The sequence below is a fragment of the Stigmatopora nigra genome, chromosome 15 (genome assembly GCF_051989575.1).
Source record: "Stigmatopora nigra isolate UIUO_SnigA chromosome 15, RoL_Snig_1.1, whole genome shotgun sequence".
NCBI lineage: Eukaryota > Metazoa > Chordata > Actinopteri > Syngnathiformes > Syngnathidae > Stigmatopora > Stigmatopora nigra.
In genome coordinates, this window is record NC_135522.1 from 9,034,404 (window position 1) to 9,050,112 (window position 15,709).

Below are 15,709 nucleotides of genomic sequence, written 5' to 3' on the forward strand. Positions count from 1 at the left end.
GACAGATTAGTTCAGGTTTTTTGGTTTTACCAGCTATTTTAAGTCATCACACGCGCCAATGGACAGTCTCAATATTATTTTTAAAGTCTCCATGTGTGTGTTTTTTGAGGGATGTAGTAAAAAAATAAAAACAACAATAATAGTGATTGTAGAGATTAATTTGCAAAAAAATATTGGTATTTTATCCTCCCATTTCGGCTCTAATTCACGTTGTTTCCAAAAGCATGTATTTCAATGAAAAATTAGAAACGTTTCCATTAGCAAAAAGATCAAACATTTGAAAATGTATCACATCCTATTGTTCTTATCCAATTACTCTAATTCATACAAAAGATTCAGGAACTCAATTTGCACTAAATTTGCATACAGTTTTTGCCCTACCCAAAAAACCCGTTCTATTCCATCAAAGTTTGACAAAAGACATTCTACATAATTCATTTCCAATGACTGAACACCAACCCAAAGCGACCTTAAAAGACAAACAAACGAACAAAACACCCAATATCTACAAAAGGTGATACAGAAATTCCTTAAAACTAACAAGAAACGACCCGACATGTTCAAAAGTGATGTCAGCACCACAAGCCTGAAGGTTTGGTCTTTACACTGACTTGTGTGATTATGTAAACTGTTTATAATACAATTCCCTCCCCCTGACTAAGGCCAAAGTCCCATCTGAAGAAGAACTATGCTTATTCAAGATTGTGCGGTGGGATGTGACTTATTTATTGCATCGCTTGCAACTGTGACTCCGCCTTCTAATTACGTCACCGCACAAAGTGCACTATTTACTTCCTGGTTATGTCGTCCTTGTGACATGTCTCTGGAATAATAATCTAGTATTTATCTATAATTGCCTCTAGGAATGATCATTTTTGTATTGCGACATAAAATCGTCCAGATTTCTTTAGCGATCAATCTGTTTGGCTTTCAGCATCAAGTCTACACTTACAGACCCAGGTATGTATTTTCGTTATTTACTAAAAACCTCTATTCGTGCAATCAAGTGGTTTTTGATCGCAAAATTTTCCTTTAGCATTGGTCAATTTATGCTTTTTTAAAGGGATTTCTATTTTAATTAGTATGACTTTTTTGTTGCATCAAACCTGTCATCACTTCAATTGACCATCGTTTCAGAGTGACTCAAGACATTGCTTCCATCAGTACACATTACTTCAGTTCAAGTCTTTCTTACGGCTTTAAAAGTATCTGCACAATGAGATCTGGAGCACAAATAAAGTGCAGGTGCCCCGAGTATCCATCTTCCAAAATCAAGCGCTTCCCAGTAAGTGATTCCCAGTTGGACTGGAGTCAGAGCTTCCAAGGATATGATCCGATCAACTACACTCATCCTTCAGTGGCAAAAAAGCCAATATGGGCAGATCCTGAAATTGGGTAAGAAACACATGCATGAATTATCCACCACAATATCATAACTATTTGCAAAAGTTGTAGTATTAAATAAAGTGCCGACACTGGAGTCACAATCATTTAAAGCATCCACATTTGCTTATATTCCAGAACATTCACTCCACAGTTCAATACTTTGGATGGTGATGTGGACCGAAGAAGCTTTGAGGGCTGCTACAAAGTGGAAGATGGAAAACCACTGTAAGTTAAAGAAGAGACCTATACACAAATATACCGGGAATCCGGTATATTTGAATGAATGTTAGAACATATAGGACACTATGAAACATTCTGATCCAGATCAAGTGGAAGCATGAGCCCTGCATGACAGGCTCATCATATTAGTCTTGAGCAAGATACATCAAATTGACTAGAACCATGAACAGCTTATGGAGAATCATAACTGTAATCTACTGCAAATTTTGTCAGAGTAGACTAGAATTTCGGGCTTCCCATACCGGGAGTTGAACCCGGGCCACCTGGGTGAGAACCAGGAATCCTGACCGCTAGACCATATGGGACACTTATTAACCAACAGATCCAGATCAAGTAGAAGTGTCATATCTGCATGACAGACTCATCAAATTAGTACAAGTCTATAGCAAGACATATCAAATTGACTAGAACCATGAACAGCCTGTGGTGAATCATAAAGGTTTTTGTCCTGAAACAATGGAACTTGAATTCTTGTGAATTTGGCAAAAGGTGCCACCATCTCTTAGACATTGATCAGAGTCAGGCACAAGTCTACTGGAAATTTTGTGGGAGTAGAGTATAATTTCAGGCTTCCCATACCGGGAGTCGAACCCGGGCCACCTGGGTGAGATCCAGGAATCCTGACCACTAGACCATATGGGACTGTAAAGCCAATCTGCTCACCACTCAAACTCATGGGCTGCCGCGCATACATACATTTATTCATTTTCTGAACCGCTTTTCCTCACAGAGGTCGTGAGGGGTGCTGGATTCTATTCCAGCTAATTTTGGACACCAGGCAGTCACACCCTGAATTGGTGGCCAGTCAATAGCAGGGTACCAGTATATCAATATAAGTTGCAATTTATATACATAAAACTTTTCTTTAGAAATCCTCATGGACGCACAGGGATTGTGGGCAGAGGCTTGCTGGGGCGATGGGGACCCAATCATGCCGCGGATCCTATCGTCACAAGGTAATACTATATATTTTTTTGCTTATTGTTTTCATACTGATTGTTTGATACATGGCAGATTAGTGCATATGAAATTGGAAGATTGCTCGGCTTCTAAATTTAAAGGTAGTAGTTTCCAGTTTATTGTAGCCTGGTTAAATTGCATGATATGTAATTATTTTGCAGATGGAAAGTAGATGCTCAAAGTGAAAAGATTCTTCACCATGTTACCAAAAAGCCAGTTCTGCAATTTGTTTCCATCAAGAGAAAAGATTGTGGAGAGTGGGCCATTCCAGGCGTGGGTGGTTTTTCTCACATTTGTCAATATCTGCTGTTCACGTTCTTGTGCCACATTGCTTCTCATTGATGTACAGGGTTGAAATGAACATTCTTATTTTTATTTTGTAGGGGATGGTAGATCCAGGGGAGCAGGTTTCTCTCACACTACAGCGGGAATTTTCAGAAGAGGCATTAAATTCGCTAGGAGTACCGCAATTAGAAAAATCTAAAATTCATCAGCGAATAACCCAGCTCTTCAAATATGCTGGTTTTGAGGTCAGTAGCTGACAATGACCGATAAAACATCTTTAACAACATGTTTATCAAAAGAATATTTAAGATATGGTTTGGGTTAAAATATTAACAAATGAATTTAAATGTGATGACCTGCCTTAAGTTTCTCAAAGCATTAAGCTTGAGTGTGATTAGTCTTCAAAAATGGTTGTATTTTCTTTTGCAGGTTTTTAAAGGCTATGTAGATGATCCTAGAAACACTGATAATGCTTGGATGGAAACTGTTGCAATCAACTTCCATGATGAAAACGGTATGACTTGTTTGAAATAAAATGTCAGTGCGCAAAAACACTAATACATTATTTCCCCCTTTGTTTGTATGCAGGCAACAGTGTGAGCGAGTTACCATTGCAAGCCGGTGATGATGCCGCCCAAGTACAGTGGGTTGACATGGACTCCTCCTTCCCACTCTATGCTAGCCATTCTCATTTACTGGAGCTGGTTGCCAAAGAGAGGAAATCCCACTGGTAGACACTGAGAAAACGCTGACATAATGTTGGAAACAATTGTTCAGTTATATTATAGTGTACATTTACAATAAATGACACTTAAGAATTTCTTTCTTTATTCATAACAAGCAACATCACATTTGTCGGGCTTTCTCCCGCACGTCTATCACACACTGCATGGACACAAACAAACAACCACAAACAATGACAAGATGAACATTATTCCTGATGAATATGCTAATATATCCATTGTGTACAAGGACCCTACTAGCCCAATGTCGTCATCTGAGACTCAATGCAAGTGTGGGTAGCTTAGAAAATCATGCGGATGGTATTTACGTCCCACCTTGACTACTTCATCAGCTCGTTGTTAATAAAAGATGCTTAAGAGCAGATATATATATATAAAATAATTGTTGAAATATGAAGTACTAAGCTATTTTTATTTTATTATAGATCATATATACATGTATGCATATATACATATGTACTATATGTACATATATACATGTATATATGATCTATAATACACTAAAAATAGCTTAGTACTTCATATTTCAACAATTATGTTATATTTCATTAATAACGCATACCCACATGCATGCAAAAACAACACCTGTACATCCTCGACTATCAAAATAAGAAATACTACATAACCCACAAGCCATTGCAAGTAAATCTGCTTTTTTTTCTTTAAAAAAACCGTTGGCTACGTGGCCTCAAGATTACGTCACTTTTGTGCGTCTCAGCATACCGGGGTGATTCAAACGAACTCCACTGAATGAACAGTTTGAAGCATCGGCTTCACATGTTTTGTTAAGACGCTCCTTAAACGTTTCCATTTGTAATCAGCGATGTCTGGAAAAAGCAAAAATAGAAGCGCAGCAAATATAGCTGGTGATGTATCCTGTGATGAGCGCATTTTGCGGGAATGTCATCAACTGTACACTGAACCAGACAGTGGTGAGTTGGCTCACTAGTCTCGCGCTTTTAGTGAAAAGTTAGCATTTTTTCGTATTATCAAACAGATCAAGTGTCCCCGAATAGTGAGGATGACTATCGACTAGCTAATTAAGCCGCCCCTTTGTGGATCATTGGCTTAATTTCTCCAATTTGGGACAAAGCAAATATTTTCCCATTTAAAACTTCATCTTCAAGTTCATCGTCTGGGCGCGCTGCTTTGTCCTTAAACTTTAGGGAGAAAAAAAACTTGTCAGAAAATAGTAACGATAACTTTGTTAATACACCCTCTTTATTTATATAGTGCTTATGTTTTTCTTTTTAAATACTAAATTAGCGTAAAAAGTCTCTTTCATATTCAGTCAAACACATTATTTCATTATTTTATTTTTCCCTACCCAGCTGTAAATGAATATGTTCCTATGTATCTTCAGGTTTGATTGCTGTGGCTGAATCTGTGGGTGTGAAATTGTTGGCACCCCGAAAGAAGATCAATGTGATGCTGATGGGAAACCACTCTGCTGGGAAAAGCTCCTTCATCAACTGGTAAATGTGTTGATAAAACCATTGCATTAAAGTCAATGTCCTAAAAACAGTCATTTATGTCTTTCACATGTGCTCATTTAGTTTCTTTGGCTTTCAGGTATGTTGAAGAGCACATTCAGCGAACTGGTGTGGCTATCGAAACCCAGGGATTCAGTTTTGTAACAAGCGGACGGAAGAGAGAATCCCTCACTGTAAGACTATAGTTTTGTATTTTAACGATAATTCTTTGCTGAATGCTTCATTTCTGAACAAAAAGATCAATTCCCCTATTCTTTCAGGGAAATGCTACCCTTCATCTATATCCCCACTTCAAGCCTCTGCAAGAATTCAGAGGTTAGCTTCCCATACCACGCAAGGATGACCTTACACTACACCAAAATGGGATTATTACATTTTCTGTGGGGAGCAAGATTGCAACATTTCAATAACTGTTATGTATTTTCAAAATAAGATCCTTGTATGGATGAATGTTTTAAAATAACCCACTTATCTTTTTTTAGGTGTTTCGGAATATTTGAGTACAGAGATTTGCACGTCACGGCAGAAACGTTTCAGCCTCTTGACTTTTGTGGATTCACCTGGGTTAGTGGATGGTGACATGAAGTATCCCTTTGATGTGGATGAAGTGGTCCTGTGGTTAGGTGGGTGACAGTACCCTTTTTAACTGTATAATGTCAATATAGGCTGTATTGTATTGTGATAGTCTTGCCTATGTTGCACTCAGGTGATCTCTGTGACCTGATTCTGGTCTTCTTTGACCCAATGGGTCAGGCACTGTGTAAGCGTACCCTCAATATTGTGGAGGCCCTGAATGACAAACATGGGGATCGGCTTCGTTTCTACCTCAGCAAGGCAGATGAGGCTGGGGGAGAGTCTGATAGACAAGTAGGTACAAAGAGTGTACAAGTGCAATAAGAAACACTTTTTTGTGCATAAAACGGAATTGGCTAAGGTTACTTGCATGTTACATTCCTACTGCATTTTTGGGAGAATTTATCGTCATTTTTTTGGCGCTCAATTTCTTCAAATATTCCTTAAAAAGACAATTGTGCTCACTTTGACCTGTTTATTTACTCTTATATAGAGAGTAATGATGCAGATTGTCCAAGAGCTCTGCAAACGACCAGGACTCAACAAATGTGGTTTTGACATGCCCACTATCTACATTCCCAATCCAAATAAGGTAAAATGAGATGACTCTCCACTTTTTCTTAAAAGATTTAAAGTACACCCAACAAATCTGTCCTGTAATTTGACATGCTTGATGACCTTCTCCTTTGTCTGTAGCCAAGCCGCTGTGTCAACCAGATTGAGGAAGTGTGTCGCACCATTGAAAAGACTATCAATCAGACTGTCCAAAATACACTCAATGCTCTCGAAAAGGACTGTGACACTGTTACCGAGGCTATCATCGATAAAATGGATACTGACAGGTACACAGAACAAAAAAAATACAACAAACTGTTTTTAAATGGGTCATTATTCCCATTTCAACAAAGAACACCATTTGTGTTGTATTAGCTGTTGTAGAAAATGTACTACTTTGGTCAACGAAAATGACCGAGGCTATCTTACAGGGAGGTCAGTATGGCGAACCGACGGGCACGATGCAAGAGCTGCTTTCTGACACTATTGGGTTTCACCATCCCCATGACCCTTTTGGCAATTATTCTGCTTGGGACTCTCTCCAAGGAGGTTCTGGAGATTGCTTTGGGGCGTCAAGGCATTGAAGCTCTCTCTCTTTATTTGGTTAGTATGATTAATTTATCCACCCATATTAAAAATAGACCCGCTATTGTCACCGATATTTTGAAATTTGACATATATTGGTATCAGCTGTTTTTTTTTTTTAAATTTGTTTGGCCTAAATGGAAAAATAATTGAAAACTTTTTATTTTTATTTTGTTCAATGTTTGTCTTATTCAAAATTTTTAAGGCTAATTTTCTCTTTTTAACCCACAGATTCCTGTAGTACGGATATTTGAATCGATGTCTGGAGATCAACAGCTTTACAGCTGTGGTGGAATGGTCCTTGCTTCATTTCTACTGCTCATCATTGCACGCTTCTCTTTTAGGTACCAAAACATACATCTTGTTTTACAGCCATGAGTAAACATTAAGGATAAAGAATTGCCATTATACACAATGTTGCATTTTCTGTAATATATTTATTAATGCAACAACTTATGGTGGTTGTTGTTTAACTGCGTTATAGCCAACTGGAAATAGTAGCATTTCAATGATCTGGCTGTCAAAAATGAAGCATTTTATTGTAGTAAATCAGTCATTTTTGGACCTTTTAAGTAAAACAGTAAGCAGATAATAGGTACATTTTAAATGAAAAGTAAATATGGGAATAAATTGGAGATTAAATCTGGATTTGACGTATCTTTACTCTTTGTAGAACTCAACCAACTCTGTCAGGCAAGCAGAAAAAACAGTTGCGGGAGAAATTGGACTTTGTTCAGGAGGTGGCAAAGACCAAAAAGGTACATATAGCATGACAGAATGTTACTCTTAAACGGTAAACAAAATTGTTTAACCTTTTGTATTTTTACCCTGCAGAAAAAGCTGTATGAAGAGTATCTGCGACAGAGTGTCAGCGATCATGATATGAACTAAAGACTCATTGATTCAAAGGGGACCAAATAAAGACCAATAGAAAAAGCACTGCCAGTATGATACAATAATGCTTTTTTTGAGGATAATTTCATACAAAGTATAGCCACTGAGCTCTGAATTGTCAAATCTTTTCAGACAATGTTTTGTGAAGTATTTCCTGAGAGGATTCAGGGCAAATAGCAAGTAGGCCTTACTGCTTTTTTAATCATTTTCTTTAAGCCTGTAGTATGAGTTTCTTTTTTCTGCTTGACTAAATCATGATTTCAGAATGATAAATATAAATACTTTTGATAAATATTTATATTTTGTTACCTAATATACTCAGCTCTAGGGTATGGTTAAATATAGATTACGGTGGATTTTTTTTTTTTAACAAATACCAGCATATTTTACCCTGTTTTGTCTGTTTCAATTTCACAAATTGACAGTAGTGGGGGGAAATTATTCATTTAATTCAAATACAGAATGCTCCTCCACCCCCCAAAAGTTCTAGACTTTATGAAAATAACCATTTTTACAGAGGAATTGCTCACTCGTATGTTTCCCTTGATTTATTTTCCTTAATTAAAAGAAATAAAACCTTCAATTTACAAAGCATTTTGGCCATATGTATTATTCATGTGATTGGTCGTTTACATAAAAGTTCCAAATATTCCTCCCACATTCCAAAAACATGCATGGAAGGCTGATTGAACACTCTAAACTTCTCCTAGTTGTGAGTATTAATGTGAATAGTTGCTCCTCTTCTCGCTCTAAACGCTCCAGCACCCCCCGTGAACCCAGTTAGGATAAAGCAGTTCAAAAAATGAATGAATCAATCTGCCTTATTTTTTTATTGCCAATTAGAAAGTTTCATATGCAATTAACAGGTGGGACAGAACTTTCATCGTATTTGTATATTCTCCCCGGGCATGTGTACTCTGGTTTTGTCCCACATCCCAAAAACATGCATGGAAGCTGATTGGACACTAAATTGCCCTTAGGTATGAGTGTCAGCGTAAATGGCTGACTGTCCTCTTGTGGCTTGTGATTGGCTGGCTGGCCATCACTTGATGGTGCCTCACCTGGTGCCCACAGATGGCTGGGATAGGCTCCAGCACCCCCACGACCATTGTGAGGATCAGCATTTCAGAAAAGTACCAATGTGTAAAATTAAATGCCATGACTAGAGGATGTTTATTAAAAAAACATGACGGTAAATTGTTAAGCAGCTTCTGTAGTTGTGTTTTGACGCAAGGAAAGCAAATGGGCGAGTTAGGTGGACACAGGAAGGAGGTTGACGCGATTTCCGTAGGCTTAGACCGGGGAAAGTTGTTTCCTGAAGTTGGCGCTGGTCTAGTCCTCATTTCTACACCAAAACCAAAACCTAACCCTGGCGCATATTACAGAAATGCCGTGCGCAAGGTTTTCGTCCGTCTGGTTTTGGTCGTGACAGCCTTTAACTTCTGATGGATTTGCCTGACGAAAGAACGATGAGCTCAATGACAGAAGATAAAGGTACATACAAAAAACTGCATGAAATTCCAAATGTGTCTCGCATGTAGATGGGTTGAATCTGATTCTATAGATTCAAGAGTAAACGAGATCAGCAGTCTTCTTTCAATGAAACCTTTTTAAGCAGCAACTAACTTGACAGTGTTAGCATTTAGCATCGAGAGGTCGCCTGTTGCACTCACTTTTATATCAGTCGTATATAATCATCGCCCCTTATTATTATTGTTTTAAAAATGTATTAACAAGGAAATTCGTTCTAAAAGAATAGACATCGTGACGTCACACATCCGCACTGGAGTCGCTGTAACTTAAGAGCGCTCTTGGCGTGACGTCATAGTTGGTGGAGCAACATTACCAATTTTCTGTCCTTTAAAGCATGTTATTATAAAAGTATCAGGTAAGTATGAGGTGAGATAATCAACAAATAAGAAATAAATAAATAGGTAGTCAACAACATATATACTTAGGGAAGTGCACTTATAACAACAAGAAACAAAGTAATAATAATAAATAATCAACCAGAAATGTATTGTTATTGAGTAAATTTTATTTTGCATGACTTCTTATACTGATGGACTATATTATTGCAATTTTCTTGTGAACTAATCAGCTTCCATTGACGGAGAAAGGTGTCCAGTCGACACTGGCATAGACTCAGACACTATTAAATTTGTTGCGGTCTATATCCGGGAGGTCATATATTCATTCATTGGGCCAGTCCTGATTGACATGAACATTTCCCAAACTTAAACTTGTTTGTTATGTGACAGAAGCCATCTTTCAGGCCCAACTAGCCGAGTGTCAAGCGAAGGTTGAACACTGGCAGGGTGTGGCGACCATCTGTGAACTCAGCAAACGGGAGGAACTGGAGGAGCTACAAAAACAATGTGATCAAGAGATCCAGTCCCTTCAAGAGGCTCTCAGGGGTCAGTATATGTTTACTTGTTAGAAGCAATACAAACACAACACAATTATTTTACAGAAAAAAACAACTGTCAGTCTGCAACTTCCATAAAAAAAGTACCAGAAAGTTGTTGTGATGGCTGCTGCTGATTAGGTTAAGGGGCATTTTAGGAGGATTTAGGCATCTTAAAAATCTCCAGACTACTGAGGGACTGTGCAGTAACCTAAGTCTGAGTCTGCAGAAGGTTCCCACCTTGTGGATTTCCTATGTGTGGCTCCAGTTTTTTTAACTAGTTCTACAATGCCTTGTGTGTCTTGTGTCTGTCTTGCTACTGCAACCAAGGTAATTTCCCAAATACGGCATTAAATAAAGTTCTAATCTAATCTAAATGGGATTTTCCATTAAACTGAAAGATAAGCATTTCCAATAAGGCCTTTCTGTTTAAATGAATTGAGTGTCTATATTTGGCAATTGGAGCCAATGAGTTAATTTTATACTTATGGCTCACTTCTGGTACATTTCGGAGCTTTCTGTAGTCACTTCTGTTAAATTTTGTCCCATTTTCCATTTTGAGGAAGGCTTTTTTTGTTAAAAATGGTTGGTTTGAAATGACTAGATTTTAGTTTTTTCCAATAAGTAAATACATTTTATCATTATTTCAGAGACGGCAGCACAGTACGAGGCCCGGATAGCTTCGCTACTCCAGGGAAGAAGAACTAGTGACCAGAACCAGGTCAGATCTCACAATCTATTTACTACACGCAGTACAAGTATATAAGACTCAAGGCTATCTTCATCGATAGGGAAGTGGAAAGAAGGATAAAGTGGATTCAGAGGTCACAACTAATAACTCCCAGACATCACCAGACAGTTTAGACTGCCAACAAACAGATCATGAACTTGCACCAGAAGGAGAATCTCCTCCTAATAATACTGATGGATATTTTTCACTACGGACCTGCGACTCGGCTTCGTTGTCTTCGTTCTCCATAGACACACCCTCATTGCCTAGAAAGGTCAACGCTCAGGAAGACACAGACTCTCTGATTTCAACAGGAACTCTGGTTCCGGAAGCTATCTACTTGCCACCAGCCGGTCACAGGCTGGTTACCCATAGTGACTGGGATTCACTCAATGCAAGGGTGGGTTTCAATTGATTTTTATCAAATAAAAAAATGTGTCAAGGTGACAAATTTTTCAACTTGAAGTTCCCAATTGGCTGGTTTGTTTTGGACAGGTATCTGAGTTGAGAGGAGAGGTGAGTCAACTCGTGGAAGCAAAGGAGGAATTGGAGAAAGAACTGGATACGCAGACCAACCACACACACAAACAAGTACGACATGAGCAAAGGGACATGGTTGTGGTATGAGGTGCTTTGGAGGTATCTCATTTGTGTGTGTTTTTTTGTGTCTTCAGGTATCAGTGCTCCAGTCTCAGGTGCAATCATCTGAGGCCCTCCTTCAGGAATTACAAAAATCCCTCAGCCAGTCACAGACTTCTGTTCAAAGTCGACTGGTGAGCGATTATCCGCCGACTTCCCGCGATTTACTTTGTTGCTAGGGTTAGAATTCAGGGGTGGGCAAAGCGGTCCTGGAGGGCCGCTGCAGGTGCAGCTTTTTGTTCTACAGACACTTTAACCAAATGGGGTTGTGCGGGAACGAGAAGCTTCTGACTGCTATTTATTGATTGCACTTCTAACATGACACATTTGTGGAAAGGTATCACATGTGAATAATCAGCAATTATGTAATGATATACCTGGCATTAGACTCAACATGTATGGGAGCGGCAGGGAACAGGTTTGAAAATCCACTCTCGATCCTTGCTAAAGCTTACTGCGGACATGCTAAATTCATAAGAGCCTAGCTAAGGAAATCGACAGAAGGGAGGGATCAAAATGTTATTGTCGTGCTATCTACCAATACAGTAATCCCTCGATTATCGCGGTTAATGTAGACCAGACATGGCCGCGATAAACGAAAAATCGCGAAGTAGGGTACCCCAATTTAAATAAATAACTAAATATATATATTTTTTTACTTCAGTGCTGAATTCTAGTAGCAAGTTTCAATGCAAATTTCAGTGTGGATTTTCACATTTTTATTAAATTACCCCAAAAAACAAATGTAATTAACCCAAAAGATTTCCCCCAGAAAAAATACTGCGATGTAGTAAAGCCACAATATTCGAGGGGATTACTGTAGTACCTTGGCAATCTACCAATACTAATTCCTTGGCAATCTACCAGTATATTCTAATTTACATAATAATAACCCCTGATTTTGAGTGTCCGACCAACCTACCCATTTTGGGGATGTGCGAGAATTTGGGGTACCCGGAGAAAAACCCACACCACACTGGCATCCCTTTTTCTGTTGTGTTTGCTTGTTGTTTATGTTTTATTAAGTACACGTATTTGGTATTTCTGTGTAAATGCAGTCTGAGCTGTCCCTGTCCCAGAGAAAAGTGTGCAGTGAGTTGTCCAGGCTGAAAGGAGACACAGTTGAGGATGAGGTAATGGGCTACACTTCTTCGCACTCACCATTACTGCAAGTAGAGTATTCCTCTTCAAAAATGGTGCTGCAGAGAGAGAGAGAGAGAGAGAGAGAGAGAGAGAGAGAGTATTTTAGAAAATCTTGCCAATTTGGCAAATCAATTTAAATGCATACAGGTTGACAACAAATTAAATGTGCAATATTAAGCATAGTAATTAAAGCCGAATAATGAGAAAAGTCCTCTAGGTGACAGTATTTCCCTGCAAATTACATTTAAAAATGTTTATTGTTTCAGCATCTACATAAAATGAGTAGTTTACTATCAGTATTGTATTTCTTTTAGTTTTGGTTATGTCATATGTCAATTACTTTTATGGGTGACTTAATATTTATTTGTACTTTTATTAATTTTTTGTTCAATATTTTTGTGAAGGTGACATTTTAATAATGCCTAACTAATGAAAAAAATGATAAAATTTAATCTCAGAACAGATTGAATTAATCTTTTGCAGTTTTACTTTGTATTCAAACAAGCAAAATGCACTATTGCATGTTTTTCATACATTAATGAGGTTGAAAAATTCAGTGGTATCACACTTTCTAATTAGCAGGTAGCGCATTGTGAGGAACGTCTACGTATTGAGATTGTCAACCTGAGAGAGCAGCTTGAGATCCGTACAGAAGAAAATGGTCTGTAATGTGATTGTTACTCTTTATATAGTAGTTTATATTCAAAAGGTCAATTACCAATTGACTGACACATTCTGAATTCTTTGTCTTTATTGTCCTGCTCCCAAATGGAACCTCTTCAGAAGTTCTCGAAGGTGAGTTTTCATTTATCTATCTCTTTTGTGCTTATCTATGATGCAAAAATGTCTGTCTACCTTTTTTTCCTCCAGATTTTGTTGACTGTTATATATCTATGTGGTTATGACAGCATAAGAATGTTAACTTACTTACATAATGGGTATTTGTCTTTGTATTTCTACAGTGCAGTTTTCCAGCTTGAAAACAGAGACAGACAGGATCCAGGCCCAGAAGGACCAGTTTCAGGCTGACCTCCTGGCCTGTCGCACTGAACTCGAAGCCCTGCGAGTGGCGCTCTCGCATGTGCAGGGAAGCAACAAAGTGCTCAATAGTGATAATGTAAGTGCACTGTGCTTTAATATCATTTTATTATATTATTTTCTTTCGTAACAACAGAACTACTTCAGCAGGAGAAAGTGGAGGTCAGAATGTAAGCCTCATGGAAATTCCTCAATAATAATGTTTAAAAAAAAAAAAAAAAAAAACCTAAAGGTTTCAAGGATATGATTTTGTTTTCCACTTTTATTCATGCACCCACTTTTTTCTCATTGAAAAATGGCAATATATTTAATATTATGTTTAATAATTGGGCTTGTATTCTGCACTTAGTAGATGTATTCTTAATATTTTGCATTTTTGGTTTATAAAAATACAGATATTAAAAGTGAAATATATGGTGGAGTACCATATTTTTCGGACTAAATTCTACCTATCAGTAGTCGCACCAGCCAAAAAACACATAATGAAGAGCAAAAAAATATATATAAGTCACAGTGGAGTAAAAATCACATTATTGCTTTTATTTGATCAGAAACCAAGAGCAAACATATGTTAAAGTAACAATAGACAGTTTTTTTCTACTGAATGTAAATTATGCATAAATGTCACGTATTATCCTCTCTCCTATTGTATTTGTTGGTTTCATATCCTAATGACCTTTGAGAGATTTAACATGACTTTGGTCTGTCTGCCAGGGGGCCTTGCATCAGCAATGTCTGGAGCTGCGCAGTCAAGTGATTAGCCTGCGCTCTCAGGTCGACACCAGCCAGACCGTCCAGCGAGACTTTGTTCAGCTATCTCAGTCATTGCAGGTAACAAATACAGGTCATCCCAGCTGACTCCGGGCCAGAAATGGGGAACACCCTAAATCGGTGGCCAGTGGAAGAGTTTACTGAGATTGGTTCTCCTGTCACTATCCTTGGCTGACAAAAATTAATAAAGAAATAATATAATTTAATATAACAAATGATATTTTTCAGCCTAATTAAGTAAAATTTGATCATTTTCTTCATTGCAACTGATGATTCATCGCAATGGTTGGGAATCAACAATGCACTTAAAATAAGCACCGTGTTTGAGATTGTTTTTTGTCTTCTTAGGTAAGGCTGGAATTAATTCGCCAGGCAGAATCTTTTGAACAAGTCAGGGAAATCTTGGAGGAGGGAATCAGTGAAGCAGATTCCTCATCCGCAGACTCTTTCTGAGTCTGCTATTCCTAGCGTAAAGTACTAACCGGACTCTAAAACATGGACCAAAGAAGTTCACGTAAAAACAAATGATGTGAAACAAAAACTGGAGAATGACATACCACAATATAACTGACCAAAGTCAAACTCTGTCAGCACTAAACCAAGTTTTCTCAAGAGGGGGATAACTTCAGGCACTATATTTTCACTTTTAAATTGTGTATGATGAATGTTAACCCAAATAATGATTAATTATCAAGTAAGGTATCAAATCAAAATTGAAAACCAAGGCAATTGTCTAAGGAAGTCTATTTTATGACTTGTTTATCTATAATACCTCTATCAAAATATAATGAAGCCATTCTATTCATCTGTGATGTTGCTTAAGTGTTTTTATGAAATGGAATATTACTCAAAAGGAGTTTAAAATTTCAAAATATCACCTTTTTGTGCTTAAACATTTTGCAACAATCAGTGTGCCTTCTTTGGAAATAGGAAACAATGATGCAATAACGGTTCAGGAAGTGAGGCAAGATTTTTTCAAGTATAAGCAATGTGCTTTTCCATAATAAGCTCATTTTTGTATCATAGTTTGTCACTGTTAATTTCACTCCTTCCAACCAAAATGTGTTTATTTCCACTAATTAACTCAAACATGACCTCAAATCCCATAACACCTCATAATCAGTACAAATCTTGAATACTACATATCATTTTTTTCCTTTATCAAAAACACTATTTAAAGAAATATCTTCAATATGGCAGTTTCAAACAAATTATGGCCTGATTTCGTCCATAACTAGCAATAAACATTCCTCATGAATTTGTACAC

At 37.7% G+C, this 15,709-nt stretch overlaps 3 protein-coding genes and 2 non-coding genes across 5 annotated transcripts; 3 read left to right on the forward strand and 2 right to left on the reverse strand.

Moving 5' to 3' along the window:
* Positions 1–477: 477 nt before the first annotated feature.
* On the forward strand, positions 478–3,689 carry nudt9 (nudix (nucleoside diphosphate linked moiety X)-type motif 9). The gene is made up of 8 exons (XM_077733680.1): positions 478–960; positions 1,138–1,395; positions 1,522–1,611; positions 2,496–2,582; positions 2,748–2,859; positions 2,970–3,116; positions 3,301–3,385; positions 3,460–3,689. Exons 1-8 carry the CDS (start codon positions 866–868, stop codon positions 3,603–3,605), a joined length of 1,020 nt encoding a protein of 339 aa, XP_077589806.1. The 5' UTR covers positions 478–865; the 3' UTR covers positions 3,606–3,689.
* Positions 1,860–1,931, reverse strand: trnae-cuc (transfer RNA glutamic acid (anticodon CUC)). The gene has a single exon. It is a non-coding gene; the product is annotated as a tRNA-Glu (tRNA).
* trnae-cuc (transfer RNA glutamic acid (anticodon CUC)) lies at positions 2,197–2,268 on the reverse strand. The gene has a single exon. It is a non-coding gene; the product is annotated as a tRNA-Glu (tRNA).
* Positions 3,690–4,318: 629 nt separating the features above from the next.
* On the forward strand, positions 4,319–8,308 carry LOC144208591 (uncharacterized). Its single transcript, XM_077734520.1, has 12 exons — positions 4,319–4,546; positions 4,978–5,089; positions 5,187–5,280; positions 5,368–5,422; positions 5,590–5,730; positions 5,814–5,974; positions 6,174–6,272; positions 6,377–6,522; positions 6,667–6,838; positions 7,052–7,164; positions 7,494–7,578; positions 7,655–8,308. The coding sequence occupies exons 1-12, from the start codon at positions 4,438–4,440 to the stop codon at positions 7,709–7,711; spliced, it is 1,344 nt and encodes a 447-aa protein (XP_077590646.1). The 5' UTR covers positions 4,319–4,437; the 3' UTR covers positions 7,712–8,308.
* Positions 8,309–8,974: 666 nt separating this feature from the next.
* rabep2 (rabaptin, RAB GTPase binding effector protein 2) lies at positions 8,975–15,706 on the forward strand. The gene is made up of 12 exons (XM_077734214.1): positions 8,975–9,208; positions 9,976–10,131; positions 10,772–10,842; positions 10,913–11,251; positions 11,347–11,442; positions 11,526–11,624; positions 12,549–12,623; positions 13,213–13,294; positions 13,417–13,428; positions 13,596–13,750; positions 14,386–14,502; positions 14,791–15,706. The coding sequence occupies exons 1-12, from the start codon at positions 9,160–9,162 to the stop codon at positions 14,893–14,895; spliced, it is 1,356 nt and encodes a 451-aa protein (XP_077590340.1). The 5' UTR covers positions 8,975–9,159; the 3' UTR covers positions 14,896–15,706.
* The last annotated feature ends 3 nt before the right edge of the window (positions 15,707–15,709 follow it).

Excerpts from the sequence above, each read along its gene's own strand:
- LOC144208591 (XM_077734520.1), top strand. The coding sequence starts at position 4,438 with ATGTCTGGAAAAAGCAAAAATAGAAGCGCAGCAAATATAGCTGGTGAT. Across the intron at positions 4,547-4,977 it reads GTACACTGAACCAGACAGTG|GTTTGATTGCTGTGGCTGAA; the intron begins GTGAGTTGGCTC and ends ATGTATCTTCAG. Across the intron at positions 5,090-5,186 it reads AAAAGCTCCTTCATCAACTG|GTATGTTGAAGAGCACATTC; the intron begins GTAAATGTGTTG and ends TTTGGCTTTCAG.
- nudt9 (XM_077733680.1), top strand. The coding sequence starts at position 866 with ATGATCATTTTTGTATTGCGACATAAAATCGTCCAGATTTCTTTAGCG. Across the intron at positions 961-1,137 it reads GTCTACACTTACAGACCCAG|AGTGACTCAAGACATTGCTT; the intron begins GTATGTATTTTC and ends CCATCGTTTCAG. Across the intron at positions 3,386-3,459 it reads CAACTTCCATGATGAAAACG|GCAACAGTGTGAGCGAGTTA; the intron begins GTATGACTTGTT and ends GTTTGTATGCAG.
- rabep2 (XM_077734214.1), top strand. The coding sequence starts at position 9,160 with ATGGATTTGCCTGACGAAAGAACGATGAGCTCAATGACAGAAGATAAA. Across the intron at positions 10,843-10,912 it reads GAACTAGTGACCAGAACCAG|GGAAGTGGAAAGAAGGATAA; the intron begins GTCAGATCTCAC and ends CTTCATCGATAG. Across the intron at positions 13,751-14,385 it reads AAGTGCTCAATAGTGATAAT|GGGGCCTTGCATCAGCAATG; the intron begins GTAAGTGCACTG and ends TCTGTCTGCCAG.